The following is a 1,696-nucleotide window of genomic DNA, read 5'->3' as shown; positions in this document are numbered from 1 at the left end:
GGAGGCAGAGGCAGGCGGATTTCTGAGTTCGAGGCCAGCCTGGTCTACACAGTGAGTTCCAGGACAGCCAGGGCTACACAGAGAAACCCTGTCTCGAAAACCAAAAAAAAAAAAAAAGAAAAAAGAAAAAAGAGTGAGTTCCAGGACAGCCAGAGCTATGCAGAGACCTTGTCTCAAAAAGGAAAAGGAAAGAAAATAGAATCTTGATGTAATTATGCCTTACTGTGCCCACAGAACTATGTGATACCTGGAAACTAATTCCAAATTGTATTAGAAGCCTAAAATAAAACTGCCTGCTGTCAGACTCTAGACCAGTGGGTCTCAACCTCCCTAATGCTCCTGCTCCTTAATATAGTGCCTCATGTGGAGCCCCCCACCATAAAAGTATTTGTGTTGCAACCTCATAACTGTGATTTTGCTACTGTTATGAATCATAATATAAGTATCCATGTTTTCTGATGGTCTTAGGTGACCCCTGTGAAAAGGCCATTCAACCTCCAGAGGAGTCAAGAACTGCTGCTCTAGAATTCAGCCAAGACCAGCTTCTAAGTCATTTTGAGCTGGGTTTTCTTCTTGCCTCACAGGACAGCCCTGCTGTGTGCAGAGACCTCTACAAAGACGGCTCAGCAGTTAAGAGCACTGGCTGCTCTTCCGGGGGATACAGTTCTATTCCCAGGACCCATGTGGTGGTCCACAAAGTCTGTAACTCCCGTACCGGGGAATCGGATGCCTCTGCAAGCACCAGGCACACACACAGGTAGAGATAACACACATAGGCGAACCACCTATACACATAAAATAACTTAGAAGGGAAAGGATGGCTGCAGCACACCTTGCCTCCCTGCTGCCCTTCCACCTGGGACTGATAGACAACAGAATGAGGAGGAACAGGCCCAGTCATGCTGGGAAGCTCGGGGTGCACACAGACAGAAAGCATGCTGGTGTGGGGTGGGTGGGCAGCTCACCGACATTGGCAACGTAGAGCTTGTTGTTCAGAAGGACTGCCACGACGGCCATGGCCCCTCCTGAAATCTCCCTCTCCAGGGCCTTGAGTCTCTCAAGGATCTTCTGGTACTGAGGTGGCAGCTGGTGCTGGGGCACACCCTGCAAGCCATCATCAAGAGATCAGAGGAGCACAGGTGCTTGAGGGCCACCTTAGCAACCTCTCCTTCCCTTGGGATAAATAAAGCATGCAAGGCCCCTGAGCAGCCAAGCCAGCAGATGACCAGCATAGATGTGGCCAGGCTGCACACCTGCAGGATGCCCTGGGAAGGTCAGTATTGCTTTAACTAGGGGCAGCCTGAAAGTGACCCTGGCTCTGGACTGAACCAGACCATAGAGCATGGAAAGGTCTTTCCCTCCACCTATCCCTGTCATCTAAGGATGAGCTCCAAGAAAAGCTGCCCACTGCTGGGTTGGAGTCTACAGGAATAAACCCACTGCCACCCCAGCCTGCCTACAGGATGCTGCCTCTTGAGTCCTGCTTCAGGCCTTGCTTACACAGAGGTTAGTGCTGGCACCCAGCAGGACTAGTACAGGCAGGTGATTACCTCTGGCATCTATCAGTTCTAATACAGCAGGTGATTACCTCTGGCACCCGACAGGACTAGTATGGAAAGTTGGTTACCTCTGGCACCCGGCAGGACTAGTATGGAAAGTTGGTTACCTCTGGCACCCGGCAGGACTAGTATGGAAA

The 1,696-nt window shown here is 50.8% G+C and overlaps 1 protein-coding gene across 1 annotated transcript in view; it reads right to left on the bottom strand.

The window, feature by feature from the left end:
* Tab1 (TGF-beta activated kinase 1 (MAP3K7) binding protein 1) overlaps positions 1-1,696 on the bottom strand; it is a 28,998-nt gene that overhangs the window by 10,177 nt on the left and 17,125 nt on the right. The window contains exon 5 of the mRNA XM_021216876.2: positions 966-1,104. Coding sequence (XP_021072535.1) covers positions 966-1,104 — 139 coding nt within the window. The remainder of the gene's footprint in view (positions 1-965; positions 1,105-1,696) is intronic.

Source organism: Mus pahari, chromosome 17, assembly GCF_900095145.1.
Source record: "Mus pahari chromosome 17, PAHARI_EIJ_v1.1, whole genome shotgun sequence".
In the NCBI taxonomy this organism is placed as follows: domain Eukaryota; kingdom Metazoa; phylum Chordata; class Mammalia; order Rodentia; family Muridae; genus Mus; species Mus pahari.
The sequence above is the reverse complement of the archived record's forward strand: the minus strand, read 5'-3'. Positions and strand labels throughout refer to the sequence as shown.